Consider the following 18,213-nt stretch of genomic DNA (forward strand, 5'->3'; position numbering starts at 1 on the left):
ATTGAGTGACGGTTGTTTGGTCTTTGCTCTTAAGAAGGAACTGAAGTGGCAGCTGAAGTTGAAGGAGGAAAAGTGAAAGCTAAGGTTTAAAGCACTAAGGAGCTGCTCACAGCAAAGCACAAATAGGTGTTGAAGCGTTTTGTAGGAAGTGAAGTAGCAACATTTTAGTGCAACTCTATTTTACTGGAGTATTACTTTGTTTTCTTGTAATTTCCTGTAAAATCTCCCATTGTAACGATTTTACGTAAACAAGAGCCTGTAAATTCAAATATTAACAAAATAGCTAATGAATGCACATACATCAGGCGTGAACACATGTAAATAGTTATACAGGGGGCCCTCGTATGTAAATGCACACACACACACACACACACATATGGAACTGTATCATCGCTGCATTCTAAATGACCGAGCCAATCAAATTTGCCTAATGAGACATCTGGCATTCTGCCTGCATGTGGATGTCAAGCCTAGAAACAGCTGGGCCTTCATACACACACACACACACACACACACACACACACACTTCCCCTTTCTCCTCTCACACTTTATCAGATCTGGTGGAAGAATGAGATGGAAACACGGATACGTGAAGGATCACACATTTATTGGACACAGACACACACACACACACACACACACACACACACACAGGGACTCATTGAGGAGGGAGTTGTGGTCAAGACTTTACTGGCCGGTGCACAGTGTCGCGCACTCGTTCTCCCACACACAGTTCTTTTACACATGTGATATATTATGCATACATGAGTGTGTGTAACGCACTCACCGCGGTCATAAATTAGATATATGGTGGCGGTGGTGGTGGCGGCGGCAGTGGAGGAGGGGGTGCTCAGAGAGGAGAGTGTGTATTTGTGTGCATGCGAAATGAGGAGGGGAGGAAAGGGAGGGAGGGAGGGAGGGAGGGAGGGAGGGAGGGGCGGGGGGCACAGATGGCTGTGGCCTGAGGCATTCGAGGTACTGCAGCTAAACATGGAGACTGCAGCGCACACACACACACACACACACACACACAGGAGATTAAGTGTTGGGGGGCTGCTCACATATACAAACACTTCAACATATACTGTATAGAAGCATAAATAAGAGACACAGACAGTGGCACTATTTCCTCAGTGTTCATATCAGGAATATTATCAACCTCTAAAGAAGAAGAAGAGAAAAATATAAGTCTAAAATATCAGTAAAAACGGTTAGATTAATGATTGATTTTGCTCAACTTCAGTGGTGGATAGAAGTACATTTACTACTGTACTGAAGTACACATTTGAGGTACTTGCCATATCATGCTTTATACCTCAATTCAAGGACAAACATTGTACTTTTTGCTCCACTACATTTATTTGACAGCTATAGTTACTGGTTACTTTACAGATTAACACACACACACTCGCATATATATGTATGTATATATATATATAACACTTTATTTGGATAGTCGGCCCACAAATAGTTTGCTTATTTATAACATTTTAACAACCTGTTAGTCGCTGTGTTTAACAGATCGTCTTGAACGAACAGATCGTTTTGAGTAGTTGAAGATCTAAACTAAATCATTCTCAGACTATGTTGGTGTCTTCACGAGTCTAACTCTACAGAAATAATCTGTTAAACAAATGCAGACAAAGTGAAACAGCTGAATCATAAGTGATCAGCTGTTGAAATGTGTCGTACTCTACAAACTAAACTGTAACACAATATCCAAATACAGTGTGAATAAATTAAATAAAGGTATAAATAATACACAATATCTGAGAGAATAGCTCTCCCAGAAGCCATTTCTCTAAATGATGCTACTTTTACCTTTGTATAATATTACCTATGTTACTATCTGACCTTTCAACGCAGGACTTCTACTTTTGATGGAGTATTTTCACAAAGCAGTAAAGTATGCACTCAACTACTTTCTCCACCGTTTGTCTTGTTTTATATCCTGGTTGTATAAAAGGTAAATCACATTTATATCTTCTTTATATCATAAAGAAACTGCAGAAAACATTGTGCTATGAAGATTAGTATTAGTTATTGAAAGTATTACATGTTTTTTTGGAACATTTGTTTTTCTTTTTTAAAGAAATAGAACCATTACAAACACATTTTTATTATTATTATTGTTATTATTGTTATTATTATTATTATTATTATTATTATTCCTAGCCCTAACAAACTAAATGCTCTTGTATATCATGTGAAATGTCAAATTGCCCTATTCTATTGCCTGTTTTTTAAATATTTTTCACATTGTGCTCAAATTGCCCTACAGATGCATTTCACTGCTTCGCTTTCAGCTCCGTAATCGTCTTAAATCAGGATGAAGGAGAGGAGTTTGACTGCCGGCCTCGGCCTCATCTGTCACTCGTCCCCCGATGATTCATGTAAGTGTCTTTTGTCTTTACTGTGGCCTCTCGGATCCTGTCACCGTCCAACAGCTTGCCTCTGTCACGTCTCGTTCACACACTACGACACAATAAAACTTTCTCCCATTCTCTTTCTCTTTTTAACCCCCCCGGTCCTTCTTCATTCCTTCTCTCTCTCTCAATCAGTTCCTCTCCTGCTCTTTCCTCTGCATTCCCCCATTCCTTTCTCTTTCTCTCCCCCTCCCTCTCTTTTACTCCCTCCCCACCCTCTCTCCCACTTGTCTGAACTCTGACAGGTGTGTAATTGAATGATTAATGACCACCACAGTAACCCCCCCCCCTAAAACACACACTTTATGTTAAAATGGAATTGTACATATTTATGCACACACATATACATGCGCCGGCACACGCAGGCGTACACATTTTCACATTTACACATGTGTATTCATTTTGCTTCAAGAGCCCAAACGGTCAAATTCAAACCAGTGGGAGTCTTGAAATGATGGAGACATTAGAAGGAGTGCAGCAATACACCGAGTGCAACATATATTATCCCGCACTGTGCAAGAGCTGACCATTTTTTTAAAAATGACACCGTTGTCAATTACACAAAGTGTTTCAACTTGTGGGAATTTCCCACAAAGATGTTATTCGTTTATAGTCATTTTCTAAAAGATTCTGGCCAAAACGCTGCAGCTGTGATTTGTGCAGTTGTATTGTCTTCTAACCACAGTACACAAACAATGACACACAATGCAGATAAATACACTCAGGCTCCTTCTCCCCCTCTGGTTTACCCACCTCCTCTTCATTTGTCAACATAAAGGCAAGATTTTATGCAGTGTAATTCCCACCGTCTAATGGAGTCCGTGTTGGCGAGAGGAAAGGCTGTCAATCTATCTGAACCAATAACACGCCGAGGCTACGTGACTGTGAATGATGGTGTGCGAGAGAGAGCTGAACACTGATGCATGAATAAAGTATGCGTTGTTGATTTTTCTGCCGTGATCCCTGCATGGGATCATACGTTGTAGGATCGTTGTTTCCAAATAGCTGGAGAGAAAGAAAAACAAATATTTCAAGGGGGGGGGGGGGGGGCGATATTCATACGTTATGAAAGCCGTGCACCGTTATACAGCAGAGCAACAGGTTCACATGTGGTAGAATACAGATGAAGTAGAGAACGACTCATTGTTGTTTTCTTAAGGCCGATACTGATAACTACCGACTAGTGGCTCGAGTCACTGTTTACCTTTTCTGTTTTGAACATAAACCATAAAAAACAGTTTCATAACACTGTCATGAATGGATATTGTTGGAAAACCAATTTCATACTTTGTCAGTGAACATTTTCCTGAAACTTTGAGGATCAGCGTCTTTAGACTTTACAGATTCTATATGTTTCCATACAAAATTCCGGGTGCCTGTTATATTGATGTTTTTCTTCCTTCCTTCAATTTTAAAAGAGATAAAAACGGTTTGATTCAGACACCAAATGTTTTACATATGCTTGAAATAGTTTTTCTCCCAAAAGAGGAAGAATTAAATGATTCAAACTTCCATTTTGTCGATGTCCCCCCCGGTGTTCCACGACAGCGGAGGATACTGTCCGATCTTGGTTCTTGACTTTGTTTTCCTGTCCAGAGAAGCGTGTGTGACCCTCGATCGGCACAATTGGGCTCCACATATGTTGTGAAGCTGTTTATCGTTGGGCCCTCTGCAGTCTACTCAGGAGTCAGATTGATTGTTTAAACTGTGATTAGTCCATAGTGTGTTCAGCTGATATTCAAATTTAGATTCTATTGTGGAGTTTGAAGAAGCGCTTTAATTTAAAATCAATCTATTAAATTCGGTTCCTAATTAAATCTGCACGGATGTTGCTAAGCTTCCAGTTTCTATTACCAACGACTGGTGTTTTCTTGTAATCTTATCCAACTATTGCTCGGAGGGATATTCAGTCTGGTTGAACATTGTACAGCGTCTTGTTCTTCATGTACAAAACAAACCCTTCATTCAAAATAATGTTTTTAATTTTAAAAGTACAGAGTATCCTCTCAGACATCTAACTGTAAGCGTTTATCTCCGGCCAGTTTATTGCTTCGGTATTTTGTTCAGACATTCATCGTCCCCAGTGGATGTATCTTCATGACTTTGGTTGTCTTTGACTGTCTATCAAACGCCAACATGAGGATGACATTTGTAAATGACTACTATTAGATGTATTGCTATGACGTTTAGTGAGCACACTCATGGTCCCTTCAGGATGAATTTTAATAGGCTCTGTTAGCTCGGCCCGGCACTTTCTTCGTAGTTTGCATTGTTAGCGCTGTTAGCACCGTTAGCTCTGAGACGCTATCTAACGGAGGTGGAGAGTGAAATAAAAAACGAGAGACCCATCCTGACCAACCTAAGAGTGAGTGTGAGGAGGGACACAGAGAAAGGAAAAGTGGAGGGATGCCGAGGTCAGGACCCGGGTGCCAGGGAGAACAGCCATTTCCTGTTGACCTCTTTATGAACTCTGGCCCCTGACCCCGCCCTCCCGCTCCGGGCCGAATGGGGGCAGGGTGAGGCAGGGGGGGGGGGGGGGGGATCAGTGTTTGTTGTGTGTTTGGGGTGCTGTGGGTGACTGCAGCGTGGAATTAGGGATGGATGTTTGACGTCCGAAAGGATGCACATCAGAGAGGAGGTGAAGGTTATGGATAGGACGTGGAGGGAAAAGTTAGGAGGGTTGTGTTTGTGCGTGTTGACATATGATATTCTCCTTACTTTAGGTGATAAATAAGGAGAAGGAACTGGAAATGTGATAATCCTGCCTGTGTGACAGATCACTGCAGCTGCAGCCCGAGGCCTCTGTCAAGAGGAGGGGAAGCAGTGACGTGACTTATGGCTGGAAAAAAAAGGAAGGAGATTACACTATTTGTCAACGAAAGGCCATGTAGAGGTGAGTGGCTTTTATTGTGGTTTATTTAATGTGTTTAAACTTCTCATGGAGGAGTCTAAATATTCCTTAGTGGTATGGAACGTCGTAAAGCAAGAGCAGCAGACGCGTTTAATCATTTCTGCAGACTGTTTTTGACTTTCGATGTGTTTGGGAAGTCGTGATTGAGGAGAGGACGGCGCTTGAAATGTGTTTTGTTTCTCACATTGACCCTCTGGAAATCGTGATGGTGCATCTCAAGTGGTTTGTCCTCCAATTCATTTTTATTGTTGATTGCACATAACAGTAGAAGGTAGAGAATAGTGAAAGAAGGCACCTGAGAACCTCAAACAGATCATATACATTTTGGAAAAGAATTGCTGCAAAATGAGAAACATTTTGCACATTAAATGGAATTATTGAGGGTTTTTGGATCAAACATACATTCAGAGATCCTAGACATTGGCTGTGTCCAACGTCCACACTAAATACTGTATAAACAGTATAAACTTCATACTAATCTTACAAAGAAATTCAATCCTATGTGGGAGTTAGTAGTACTTGTACATGCAAGACACAATAAATGGCTTGACTAGCTATAACTCAATAGCCAACAATGCTAAATGCTAAAGAACATCCTGAAACAATTTTGCTAACGAGTTGCTAATCAAAAGTAACTTTTTTACTTCTTATTTAATTCTTTAACTCACAAGATTTTCCTGGAGACGTCTAACCAAAATCTGCAATTTTTATTTTTTAATCAACTGCACACTCATTAATAAAGTAAATGTCTGCGTAGTGCGGACTTCTTTGATTATAATTCATTTAATAATAATACTTAAACCCCGCCCCCCCTCCTGCACCAGAGCAATAAACTGTCCGCAGGTAGAATCAAACAACACACACAAACAGACCAGCCAGTGACCAGTTTTTACAAAAAAAAACATTTTTAATACTTTAACTGTATTTCCCATCATCATTCAGAAACGTTTCAGCAGTCCAAGCAGAGCGGAGAGGGAGCCGAATGTTTAGAGAGTCCTTTGGCTGCAGCTCCTCTCACACACACCGCTGTGACACGCACACAAAATGGACTAGAAATGCTTACAGAAAATTGTGTGTGTGTGTGTGTGTGTGTGTAAATGGCTTTCAGTGTAGTGTGTTGTGTATGTTGGTGTGTGTGTGTGTGCGTAGGAAAGATCTTCAGGTAACACCTGTTGGCGTCTTAAGGAGGTCAGTGGTACGAGAGCGAGGCAGACTGGAAGTCATTCATAGTGTTTAGTTCATGCTGAGGAAGACCACTAATATTTAAATCGGCCTGCAGTGGCACACATAAATATAAAAATAGAATAAGAAAAAAATCAGCTTTAAGTAAAGTGTGTGTGTGTGTGAAAGTGTGTGTTTCTTTGACAGTCGGCGTGTGCAGGAAGACAGGGAGTAAGTAGTGAAGAAGGCGTGTTCACAGGATCAAAGTCCCATCCAGTAACGTCCATGTGCTGTCTTCCTGTGGTTCAGCAGGCATGATGGGAAGTGTAGTTTAAAGCATGTGTCTCACCCACAGGACACAGTGGAGACATTTGGAGAGGAGGAAGCACTTCTACTCTGAAAGAGGTATGGCTTAAACCTGTGGGTCTAGACAGTGTGCGTGTGTGTAATGTTTATGTCTAGGTGTGTGTGGTTGTGTGTGTGTGTGTGTTTGAGTGGAACAGCTACATATTGAGGTCAGTGTCTTTCAGTGGGGGAATGTAAACTTTCGGGGCGATGTGTCTTTTTTTTTCTTTAAATAGTGTTCAGTATGCGTCATTACATACATATCTCACCGTGGCACTCACACACACACATTCATACAGTAATTTTCCCTTACACACACACACACACACACACACATACACACACAGACACTCCGACTCCCCCCTCCCCCCCCCCCCCCACAACTAGTGTGCGTGTATGTCCAGTCCCTGTGCGAGGAGCGGCTCTGCGGGGTGTGCGTGTGGCGGCGGGTGGAGCAGCATGGCGGGGTGGGGGTGTGGGCCCGGGTAGGGGTGGAGGGAGGGACCCGGGTGGGGAGGGTAGCCCGGTTGGGACAGTAGAGCGCCGGGGTAGTCGCCCTGCAGGGAAGACATCCCCTGGAGACCTGGGGGGGGGGGAGACACACAGAGGACAAGTTTACATTTAGAGTGTAACGTGGGATATTTCTTTAAATCTATTAAAGTGAATAAACAATGTACAGTATTTAAAATACTAAATCCTGCTACTTTAACCAGTTTTCTGCCTTTGTTTGTCCCTAAGTAGCTTTCACTTTGTTAAAATCATCTTATTCCACACTGACATACTGACACATTGAGCTTGTTCCAGATCGTATCATGTTAAACATTTAAAATTCACACAGACGTATTTGGTACTTTCATAATAGAGCTTTGTGGGTTCTGAACAATGTTTCGCTGCACAGCATGAATTCGTAATGACTGACCCACATGTACATTGTTAAGAGCTTTTCAACAGCACCAGAAAACATTAATATCCTTAGATTAGATTCATTTATTGTCTGTCAACATCAGAGCTTCCAGGCTTTTGTTGTGATTTTTTAGTTGGAACCTTTTTTTTTCACATTTTAAAGCACAGATTGTTCTTTTTAAAGGTTCAGTCCACAACTTTCCACACAACGCTGCCTTCTCCAGCATCAGGACGTAAACATGGTTTAAATCAGTCGCATTTATGTTCATACTACAGCAAACATTGATAGGGGAGTTGTGTGAGGCTGCGTAGGGGTTTGTACAGAAACCACCGCTAACGCATCACTAAATTATGACCGACATCACCCTTCACCTATAAATATTTATATTCTTAGTATTTAATGAAAAGGCATAGTGAGGATTAGATAGAGTATAAACATTTATGTTATATTTAAAATTACTCCGTTCAACTCTGTCTACTTAAGGCCATATTCATTTTTATTTTGTTTTGGTGATACACTCTTTACTTTCTTAAGTGGACTTAAAGATTAAGCAGGTGATATTCTGTATTTTTCTTATTGTCAGTAAATCCTCTGAGACCAAAGACCAAAACTAGCAGTGTGATAGATTCCTGCCCATTTGTTCCTACTGCTGAGGTAAATCTCTAATAAATAAATATATAGTTTAATATTTTAAAAAAACCCACTCTAACAGGAAGAAACAGTGTGTTTGTTGGGGACTATTTTCAGCGGCGGATTAATCCACATTTGACGCTCTAGTGAGTATTTCCAGCAGCAGGACGGTGTGTGTGGGATTGAGTCAAAATGAATTAGTGTGTGTGTGTTCATGGTGACGAGGGAACATGTGATCGAGTGCAACAGTGTGGCTCATCGATGTGTTCTTATTAGTTTATAGAACATAACAAGAGCTCAGAGGATAATATCAGGCTTTCGATACACACTACTTGTTAGAATACATTTCTTTTGTTTTTCAGTGAATTTGTTGACAGTCAAAAAATATTATATTCAGCCTAATCCTGGACTAGTTTATTTTGCACTCTGCAGTCAGTATGTGAGCGCGAGCAGTATTTCCCCTCCAGACTACTGTACCTGCTCGGAGCCCAAGGTGGGCCTGTCCGTCTAGGCCGTAGCCCCCGAGAGCTGCTCCCTCTGGGCTGTAAGGACCACCCTGACCTGTGAGACAACACACACCGTCAGACACAAAATATACAACACACACACACACACACACACTCGTATATATGCACAAAGTTGTTTACTGAGCGACCGACCAGATGACTGACTTATAAACACCGACCTGAGCGATTCGACTGGTCAATCATCGGCTGAACTATTCTCCTCCTGGCGTTGATGAACCTGCATGAGGGAGAGAGACATAAAACAAGAGTGAGAGAGAGAGAGAGAGAGAGAGAGAGAGAGAGAGAGAGACGAAGGAGGCGAAGGAGGCCACCCATTAATGAAGAAAAAAGCTGACCGGGAGACTATTAACCTTTTCCATTTTACAACCACTTAACCCTTTCAGAGGGCTGAGTAAATCAACGTTAGGGCAGAGCAGGTATTGATCGCCCTGTGATAATTGATTGATCTGCATCGAACGGGTCATCCTCTGTGTGTGTGTGTGTGTGTGTGTGTGTGTGTGTGTGTGTGTGTGTGTGTGTGTGTGTGTGTGTGTGTGTGTGTGTGTGTGTGTGTGTGCGCGCGCGCTGCAGCAGGGGTGCAAATAAAAACAAGTACGTTATCAAATTACAATATCTATTATTTAACATGTAACGCAGGCTTCATAATTTGGTTTTGTATGTGTTTCCGTGTCAATATCTGGGGTAACGAAATTGAACATTACGAAAGAAGAAGAATTGATCAGCTGCATGGAAATGTGCCGTGCATGTGCGTGTGTTTTGGCCAGTGCAGATACATGTGCGCCTGGGGAGTGAATGGGGTCAATAAAGCATCTGATTATTGGATATTGACTTTACTGTTCTGTTTTATGAACATACAGCAAGTGGATTTTACTCTGCTGCAGTTTCGGGGCGGAAAAATGCTTAGCGGGACATTTCTTCGTCGGTCACAAGGTTTTCTCTGATAAAGTGAATTACAGTCTTCTCTAAAAGTCTCGTAAAAGCACAACCTTTTAGTTTAACTGACATTTATTTGCACAAATTAGTCACAATGAGGAGTTACTAAGCAGAAAAATATGACTTGTAAAATATAGACACTGTTCATTTCTTCGCCACACTTATCGCACCGCTACGTTATTGATGTACAGCGAGTTAAATTGAAAGTTGACGCTATACATTCAAACATGACAGTTTAACTGATTATTGATGAGCCACGGAGCTGGAATTAGTGTATTGATTGAGAGTGCACTGACCAGTTGTTGACCTGTAAGATGGTCAGTCCTGTGTCCAGGGACAGCTGCTTCTTCTGCTCCTCGGACGGGTACGGGTGCTGGGAGAGGACACGCAGAGCGAGGGTCAGGAGAAATCACAACACACCGCACAAAGCGAAGCTTTTTTCATCAACGAGAGAAGAACATCGATGCTACTAGCGACGTAATGTTTGAATCTACAATAGAACAATGCACATGAGAGAAATCTGACGACCTTCCATCCGAAATTTCACATCTGCACTCACAGTTTCAACCCCAGTAAGCCCTCAATCTCTCTATTTATCTCTCACACACGCACATAATGTAATAATTGGCGTGAAGCAACATTTGACCTGCCTCATTTAGTAGATAATTGCCTCGCCAACAATTACTCACTCCATTTCTATCGCTTGCACAGCTATTCAATAGCGAGCATATTCACATAATCACTTAATCCCTTGATTTTTTTTCATTTCATTTAATTGACCTCCATTAGGCTCTCGGTTCTCGTCAGCGACGTTTCGCCTCGCACTAAATCTTCTCTTTCAGTAATTAGTCTCTCATGCGGCGCTGGACACCAGCTTTCTTTGTTCATGACAGGCTCTCCGGGATGGTTTTAATTATTGTGCAAATTCAATATTTCCACGTGTAATAATTTCACTTTGATCTCACCGACAGGTGCTGGAAGAGCCACGCCCTCATGATGTTTGTGGCCACTTTGGGGAAGATGCCCCTCTTCTTGTTGTTCCTCCGGTCTCTGTCGGAGTCGTCCTCGTCCCCCGTACTGGGGGAGGCCCCTCCTCCATCCAGACCATCGCCTGCAGGGATGCACACATCATATCTCAGGGTACGAATGATACAAGGTCATATTTATCAGCAGATATGTTCTATTTATACTTTTGCGAGAACAGTTTTTTTTGTAGAATTTCTGATATACTTTCTTATGCAAACTCCCTCTAATAGGAATAATAATAACTTTAATGATTTATTATGTGTAAACTGAACAAAAAGTCGCATTAAAATTAATTCAACTTTAATTGACTGCAATAATGACCAATTGTGCTGCAAAAAAATAATAATTAACAACAATGATTAGCAAATGAGATTCATTTAAATGGTTAGGAACTAAATACTTAAGTGTTTTTCCTAATATTTAATACAATGCAGTGTTTTCTCACAAATTTTGTGTGTGTGTGTGTGTGTACCTGGGTCGCTACAGTTGTCTAATGTGCTGTGTGAAGGCAGGCCGCAGGTGCCCGGCGTTCCCAGGGGAGTAGTGGCACATTCATCTGGCTCCCGTAACCATGATGCATTCTGCAGGAAGAGAAGAGATGGAGAGGAGGTTGGAGGCGGAGTCATGGGAAGATGGAGAATGCAGCACTGTCACGCAACACTATTCAGGTTCCCCAGTGGAAGCAGCAGGACGGGTGAACGTTGGGAGTCTCGCCGACAGTGTTTGCTGCGTGCTGTCCGGCATGTATCACCTGCTCCGACAGACTGGTGCAGGATCCGGTGAAGTCCTCCATGTCAGACTTGGAGCCGCCCTCCCGGTCATCCATGATGAGGTCTGTGGGCATTTTGCCCTTCAGACAGGTGATGTAGCGATGGCAGAAGTTATCGCACAGGTCGTGCACCTTCGGAAACAGATTTACACTCATCAGTGCACTACTTAATCATCGCCTAAAAAATGTATAGTAGTGCGGTTAACATTGAACATTAAAGGGCAGGTTCACATATTTTTCAAGTCTCCCCTAAAACAATATACACACTCCCACATGTACATTGAAGCAGTCTTTACTTGCTGAAATCATTTCTCCTGTTCAAACTGGCCATTCAAATCTATAATTCACTCAACAAATATGTAAATGTAAACCTTCCCATAAGCACAAGTACACACAGTGTCCGTAAAAACAAAGGTTCCAATGTAAGACTGACCCAAAAGTGTCCAAATGAAAACATGCTTCTCTCCCACCAACCTTCTCTAGCTCCAGTAAATGAAAGCGAAGAACCTGTATGGCCTGGATCATCTGTGGAGAGGAGAATGTGGATTACTTAACGCATTTCCCACAATGCACGTCTGGTTAAAAGCGTGTTCATATTTTCATTATCATACCAAGTTGTCGAGCTCAGGATTGGAAGAAAATATGGGCTTCTCTGATCGGATCTGCGGCACAAAATTAACAAATGATTACAAATCTGCAAAACGCCCTTTTTGTCGGCGTCTGCTCTGCGATTGGCTCGCGCTGCTGTCACTCACCTGCTTGGCAAACGCGGCGATGTCGTCGTTGAAGGATTCAGAGGAGCAGACGTCGCTGTGGTTGGTCATGCCGGGCAGGTGGGAGGTGGCTGAGAGGGAGGCGGGGTCTCGAGGGGAGCAGGTGGCGAGCTCGCACTTCTCAAACACTAAGGCCAGCAGTGGAAACAGTGGGTGACTGCACGCACACACACACACACACACACACACACACACACACACACACACACACAAACACACACACACACAAACACACAGTTAACATACTATACATAAACACAGTAACAGTTGACACAGTGTACACACGATACATGTACAGAAGGTGAAACTTTATAGCACAGTATTTATGAAGCAGACAGCTGTAAACACTTCACATGTATTTTGACATTCAGTACTCAGATATAGACTTCTGTTAATCTGCTAAAAGTGCAAATATAATTCAAACAACTATGTCACTAACAGGCTGCATAAATCATTGTCTCCACCTCATCTAGGCTTCAAACACACACACGCGCTTACCCGTAGATCTGGTCTTTGTGGTGTTTGAGGGAGTCGGGGATGGTGGGTCCGTAGTGTGGGGGAGGAAGCGACCTGACGTCGTCCCCGTACCCCCCCAACGACATGCCCTCCGACCCCGAGTAGTGCACCAGCTCTTCATACTGAAACACAATTAGACGGAAAGACAGAAAACATGAGACACGTTCAACATCTGTGCCTGACATCAAATCTCGTTGTGATTTTATTAAGCTGTCAGGGAGCTTCAGTGGCGCGGCTTACTGGACCAACGCACTCAGATATCTGCTGCATGCGCTTTTATATCTGCAGCAGTGTTTGTGTCCCAACTGCTGAACACATTTTGTTCTGCCGTTTAATGTTAGAACTTAGTGTTGCATGTTAGTGTGTGTGTGTGTGACTATTATATTTTTGATTAATCGTTTAGTCTACAACTCCAAAAGCCACGTTGCCATATTTAATTTGCTTGGTTTGTCTGACCAACCTTCCAAAACCCCAAAATACTAAATGTTCTATCACAGAAAACGAAGAAAATGAGCAAATATTCACACTCAAGAAGAAGGAACCAGAGAATTTTTGGCATTTTTGCTTTAAAAAGAATGCCTTAAACATTTAAAATAGTTTCTGATAAATGTTCTGTCTATCCACTGATCTGTAATTGTTTCAGCTTGTATACACTACATGCACATGTGTCGGTCAGTTGTAGTTACAGTAGAGTTGTAATGGGAATACGCTTCAATCACTGCAAGCACAACAAACACGGATATCAATAATCAAAAGAAAAAAAGGATGAACTTCTTTTTCCTCAAATCATTCTGTCAATGTTTACAACGGTGTAATGTAGCTATATACTACTCCCTGAATGTGTGTGTGTGTGTAGACATTGATAGATGTCACTGCAGTTTTGTGTACTGTACAATCCATTTGTGTGTGTGTGTGTGTGTGCTTGAATATCCCCATTCCCTCATGAAGGGAAAGCTCTCTTGCTTAGAAGGCGAAGCGTGGAGGAGACGAGAAGAGAAAGAGGGGTGAGATCCACGGAGAAAGACGGCGAGCCTATAGCTGCTAATATCGTCTCCTCCCTCCTCGACTCTGACTAGACAGGAGCCGTGCTGAGACGTCCCTCATAACCCGCTGTGGCGGCCTCACCGGGGGCCCGCTAACACACACTCTAACACAGTGAGTCAGGCACACATATGGCAGGCTCACACACACACACACACACACACACACACACACACACACACACACACACACACACACACACACACATGCAGAGATACAGCATATTGTACACATAGTATCATGAATATACATGTTCCCTCCCTGGTTTGTTCCCCCCCCTCTCTTTCTCTGTGTTACGGAGCTAATTTGTGCTTCGCTGCAGCTTCATGTCTCTGAGGCGAAGGCGCTCAGGTCAGCAGATCTGCTTCTGTTCTCTTTCTGCTGGATTAAAAGGCCGCGGTCCCAAAGGGCCACTGGGATCACACAGACAGGCAGCACCTGCTGGGTGACCTGGACACCTCTCACTTCTGTGTTATTTTAACCGAGCTATAAAAGTTATTATCTGCTTAGTTTTTCTGTGGACACCATTCCCCAAAGAGGCTCCGACAAGAGGTTGTGATTTACTACAGACATGTGTAACTGCAGAAAAAAGCAGGGACGGTGACTCCTTTATTTTTTTCAGATGTGCAATAATTTAAACTGTATTTCTATTTTTTAAATACTTATTAGCACTTTTAGTGCTCAAAATGGCTAATGAACAGGATTTGTGTCCAAAAGTGTTCATATAAATTGGACACTCCCCAACATAAGGTAATCCTTTATTAGTCCCGCAGTGGGGCCATTCTCACATATTCTCTCAATGTTGACCTCCTTTGAATGTAATGAACTATAAATCAATCAATCCTCCTCATGTGCAAGCACTGTCATCATGCAAACCCCTCTGCCGGACCCCTGCAGGTCTCCGGACCCCACTTTGGGAACCACTGTCTTATGGCTTTTCAAATTGTTGTATTCCAGAGTCCCATATGGCCACCGGGATCACAGAAAGCACCTGCTCTGAGGCCCTGGTTCGGGACACCTTCTAGTTTTTATGGAGGCTGGCTATTAACACAATCACCGCTATCGGATTGCGCGTCTCTCTTTACGCACGGCTCCTATCGGGTTTCTGTGCGTCAAGCGGATCAAAGCGCACAAGTCGAGATGACAAATTCCGTGAATTTCCCCTTTTTTTTAAAAAGTCACGGAGCTGGTAAACAGGCATCAGATGGCAGGACAACAAGTTTGAATTGTTTATTTCAACCGACGCAGAAAGGTTGTTGAAGGCCTACGAGGCGTCTTTGGGCTTCTCGGCACATTCAAGTAACACCACAGCTTCACTGGATTTATATTGGACTAAAACATTATATTCTTAAATATGAAAAGTAAAAAATGAAGACGGAGTTTGGTGAAGAGATTCGTCTCATATTTCAGACTAAAAGTCGAACTGAATTAATAAACCTTCACAATTAATTAGGACGGGTCTATTTAACTTTGTTAATAATTACATTTTAATTTATAATAATTGCTATCATAAAGCTAAAGCCTCTTTAAAAAGAGTCCCGCAGAAAATAATCCATAGTCGAAGTCATTCGTGTTGTCACTGCGCTGATTCAGGAAAATAAAAGTTAAATGTGAATTTACTTTAATTAAGTATCGTAGTTCTCTTTCTGCACTTTAATAAACAAGACTGAGAACAACAACAAACTAACGGAACTAATAGCTACGCGGATACAAACACAATGTATATACAAAGTAATCACGCATTTGTTGAATATGTCTATAGTTGTGATACATTGTTTCAAATGAATGATTCCTGCATTTAAAGCAAATTAAACGAAACTAAATCAAACTGGACTTTCTTACACGGTGCCAAACAAAATGAAACTTTTTAAACTCGCTCCCAACATGTTTCCAAGCACGCGTCAGACCGATCTCCATTTGGTTTACTTACAATTTCATAGACTTTTGTTTACCATACAGCGTTATTACTGTACAAAATAAATGTCATCCATGCGTCACTTTTTTAAATCCAGTACATAACATTTGGCTGCACAAATGACCCAGTAAAGTACATTTATATTACTAATAACAGCAGAAAGCTACTTGATTCTTTATTTAATTTTTGATGGAAAGCTGCTGGTAGAGTTGGTTCTCTCTGTGTGAGTGTGTGTGTGTGTGTTTTACAGTACTACGTGTCTGTGCTGTACAGTATGTGTGTGTGTGCTCCTCTCCTTCCTGCTCTGTTTTCATACAGCAGTGGTTTTCTATCTCTAATTGCTCTCCTCCACTCAGCCACTGTCTGTCTGTTTCTCCAGCACGATGCATTTGAATCACTATAGCAAAAAAAAACATCACCTACTTACCAAGCTGCAGAGCTGCATCTCCTCTGCATGACCTACACACCACTCTAACCCTTAATGTGCCATTATAACGCCTCACTGACATTGCACAATACAATTATTTTTAAGGGAGGATGACATATTAGATCCGAATCAACAGTTCCTCGTGAATCGCTTTATGAGATCGCTGATGTACATTACAACTCACACGGGACCTCCATTGAAGTGCATTTCACCTCATGAATTAGGGTTTATGACTGTTTAAAGTTATTTATTTGCAGCACAATAAAAAAGCTCATACAAATAGACATTTAACGAACATTTCTAAGTAGTTTTTACCTGATAAAAACAGCACGCTTTGCTGTTGTTTTCCCCTAAACATGAAGTCCATGCTAACAGCCTACAGTAGTCTGTTTCCAGTGGGCCTTGTGTTTTGACTGCTACACCCAACCAGCAGTGCAAAGAGGATTCCCAACCATATGCGCCCATTAATATGCTTTTTCTAATTACCTCTTCTCCATGCCAGATATGAAATCTGGTATCCCATCAGGCTCTGGTCTAAACCATTCTCATATATATATATATATAAAAAAAAAAAAAGCAGACCTACCCTCTTCTCCATGCGACTCGACAGCCAGTCCTACACCGAAGATGGTGATGCGCTGCTCGGTTAGTCCAGCGAGCTGTGCTCCCTTCCTCTGTCCCTGGAAATAAAAGTAAAAATGTTTTTTTATTTTTTATTTTAATTGATAACACTAAGATTGTAAACACGATTAACACCATGCAAAACCCTCCTATATGGAATCAACAAAAACATGAGGCTGTGGGTAGAAAACAGTGAAGACCTGCTTCGTGTGTGTGTGTGTGTGTGTGTGTGTGTGTGTGTGTGTGTGTGTGTGTGTGTGTGTGTGTGTGTGTGTGTGTGTGTGTGTGTGTGTGTGTGTGTGTGTGTGTATGTGTGTTTACTCCGAGCCCATCGCGTTTTAAATTACAACATTATGATGTGTCTGGAGAGATTTTATGGACGTTAATATCCTTGTATACGCTTTCGTCGATGTGAGCTTAATGGTTTATAATACACTCAGCGCCAATAAACGCTATAATAAAGCTCGCAGCCTATTAAACGCTGCTGGCTGATGGTGCTGAGCAGACTGATACACACACACAAGGCTCCAGTAAATGGTGTAAAATGTCCCACCGAGACGTAAATATCCAGTCCTGCTCGGGCCGTGTCCGGTGTAGTCCAGAGCCCCGGTGAGAAAAGAAGCAGCGGTTTCCTGCAGCGCCTCGCCTTCCGCCTGGTGCGCCTCTCGCTCCGGCTCGCAAGCACGTCGGGGGGATGCTCGGTGCTGTGGAGGGCAGACGGAAAGCGTCCCTTCCTTTTTTGACTCCTTGTGCTCGCTGTCCGCGCAGCATACGGCGACGGGCTGCAAAATGTCACGGCTGGGAGTGAGCGATGGTGTTTTCTGTCTCAAGAGGAGAGGAGAAGAAGAAGAAGGAGGAGGAGGAGTGGTGATGGTGGTAGTGGTGGCGGTGGTGTGCGGGGAGGTTTCGGAGGGTCAAAACGCGACGGGGTCTCTTGCCCACCCCCCTCCTTTACTCCTCCTCCTTATCATACACACAAACGCCAGAGAAGAAGAAGAAGAAGAAGACCCCCTCGATCGTTTTATCTCGGCTCTCCTCCAAGCTGATATCACTCCTCCATCATCCTCCGCCACTCTCTCCCTATCCCTGCTGCCGCAGCTGCGCTATAATCTCCGGGCGAACTCGGGAGAATAATCGTGCTAGCTGTCATTCTAGCGGTTTGGAGCATGTTAAACAGTCTATTAAACTCCTAACAGACAATTAAGGTGATAAGAAGAGACACAACGCAGCTATTTAATCCCTTACACACAGCTTCTATTTCTACATCTATATTTGTTTCTTTAAAATA

General features: G+C 42.5%; 1 protein-coding gene across 1 annotated transcript; it reads right to left on the bottom strand.

Annotated features, from left to right (window-relative positions):
* Positions 1–7,226: 7,226 nt before the first annotated feature.
* On the bottom strand, positions 7,227–16,902 carry meis3 (myeloid ecotropic viral integration site 3; the record flags this gene model as incomplete). The annotated part of the gene is made up of 12 exons (XM_079166939.1): positions 7,227–7,426; positions 8,855–8,938; positions 9,063–9,121; positions 10,134–10,210; positions 10,803–10,948; positions 11,336–11,444; positions 11,615–11,764; positions 12,107–12,157; positions 12,244–12,294; positions 12,388–12,562; positions 12,904–13,043; positions 16,891–16,902. The coding sequence occupies 12 exons, from the start codon at positions 16,900–16,902 to the stop codon at positions 7,227–7,229; spliced, it is 1,254 nt and encodes a 417-aa protein (XP_079023065.1).
* Between the last annotated feature and the right edge of the window lie 1,311 nt (positions 16,903–18,213).

Source organism: Pholis gunnellus (genome assembly GCF_910591455.1).
Source record: "Pholis gunnellus genome assembly, chromosome: 9".
Lineage (NCBI taxonomy): Eukaryota > Metazoa > Chordata > Actinopteri > Perciformes > Pholidae > Pholis > Pholis gunnellus.